This window comes from Amblyomma maculatum, chromosome 3, assembly GCF_055883805.1.
Source record: "Amblyomma maculatum isolate TAMU_Amacu chromosome 3, ASM5588380v1, whole genome shotgun sequence".
NCBI lineage: Eukaryota > Metazoa > Arthropoda > Arachnida > Ixodida > Ixodidae > Amblyomma > Amblyomma maculatum.
In genome coordinates this window covers 108812086-108813821 of record NC_139346.1, presented here as the reverse complement: position 1 = coordinate 108813821, position 1736 = coordinate 108812086, and the positions used below count along the sequence as shown (strand labels likewise).

Sequence of the window (1736 nt, the reverse complement as noted above, 5' to 3'; positions counted from 1 at the left end):
TCCCTGCTTGCGCCGGTATCCCCTGCAGTTCCACTGCCATATATCTAATTGGTTCTGTCCTGCCATGTTGCGTCACTGCTTTTTCCACTTTGGTTTTCTGCCCCGAATCTTCTTTCATTAAAAAGCCTGTCTCTGGCGTCGTTCGTGGTTTTTTGCGTGTTTTGGCTTTTAACGTATGTTCGGAAATTTTGATCTTGTAGCGCTACTTTCTGCTGCAATTGCATCAGTTGGCTTTGCATCATACTCATAAAATTTTCCAATTTGCTCTCTAAGATTTGTGGTTGTTGTGTGTGCTGCTCCAAGGGCTGTTCCGGCGCTTGCGGGGCCGGGTTCATTATTCGCGGGGGCGAACCCTGTCTCTGGAACTGCATTTCATTTATGAGGTCATCTATTGTTTTTTTAAGTTTCCGCGTTTCCTCGTGGCAGAGTTCGAGCTCCTTTTTAAGGGCCCTATTCTCCTCAGCGAGTTTCTTTTCATTGTTTGTTTGATTTTGTTGTCCCGAGTGCGGAAAAAGTGATTTGGGAGGGCCTGCTCCCCAGCTCGCCTTCACTCTACCTTTCTTCTGTTGTTGCTTTTGTTGTCCCGGGTCTCCGCTTTGCTTTACCAAGGGTGGGTAGGACTCGTCTCTGGTCCGACTCTAGCCCCGGCTCTGGCTCCGTGATCGGCTTCTGGACGGGCTCGCCTCATCCCGGGCCTGGCTCCCGGTCCGCTCTGAGCTGAACCACCTTGGTCCACGTCCTCCCTTTGGGTTCCGCCTCCGGCTTTGTCGCTGTGTGGGCCCGCCTCGTGTGGGTCCTCCTCGCAGCTCTTCAGCCGTCTTGAGCCGGTGCTTGCACTCCCTCGTGCCGGCTGCGTGATCGCCTCCGCAGACCAGGCACTTGGTTGTGCACGAGTGTCCTTCCATTGGATTCTGCGTTCCGCAGAGTCTGCAGGCCTTGCTTCCCGGGTTGGGGCAGACGTCCAGTCTGTGTCCTTGTTGACAGCAGATATAGCAAATCTGTCGCGTCGGGCGGTATGGGTAGCACCACATCTCTCCTCCGTAGTATAGTACTTGTCTTGGTGTGGTGGGTCCGTCAAACGTGATGACGGCTGAACTTGACTTTCCAAGCATCCGGGCGCTGTGGATCTTGACTCCCTGCGTCCGCACCCTTAGGTTGGCTTTGAGTTGGGCAGATGATGTCCCCGGTTCTATACCGTGGATCACGCCTCTCTGAGTGCCTTTGGGGGCTGCTACGTAGGCGTTGACTTCATACGCTCTGTTGTCAAACGTAAGATGGGTAATACGTCTTACGTTCTGGGCCGTATCTTCATCGTCTGTGCTGAATATGATGATGTTCGAACCGTTTCGTAGTCTTATAATTATGTCTTCGCTCTTGCACTTTGCACCGGTCGCTGCGACAACGGCTCTTGCGACTTGATGGGTTTGTAGCGATCGTATCACGAGGCCCCTCGGTCTCAGGATCACCTTGAAGTCGTCTTTCGGGAGCGGCGGCAATCTTGGGCCTGGCCGGCGCGCCGCTTCCTTCTTGTCTTGCTTCAGCGCAGCTGGCGTTCCAGCTGCCGTCGAGGCGCCCCCCGGCGTTTTCGCGCCTAATTCCGCTTGGGCGGGTGGCGGGAGATCTCCGGGGTTTTTCCGTTCCTTGCGGGGTTTCCTCTTACGTTTCGATCTGGCTAATTTCCAATTTTGGTCGTGTTCCTGCACGATTTCGCTCTGCGAGCCCTGCGGGCCCAACAT

The 1736-nt window shown here is 54.6% G+C and overlaps 1 protein-coding gene across 1 annotated transcript; it reads right to left on the bottom strand.

Annotated features, from left to right (window-relative positions):
• Window positions 1-638: 638 nt before the first annotated feature.
• On the bottom strand, window positions 639-1736 carry LOC146195534 (uncharacterized). Its single transcript, XM_084596826.1, has one exon. The coding sequence runs from the start codon at window positions 1734-1736 to the stop codon at window positions 639-641; it is 1098 nt and encodes a 365-aa protein (XP_084452952.1).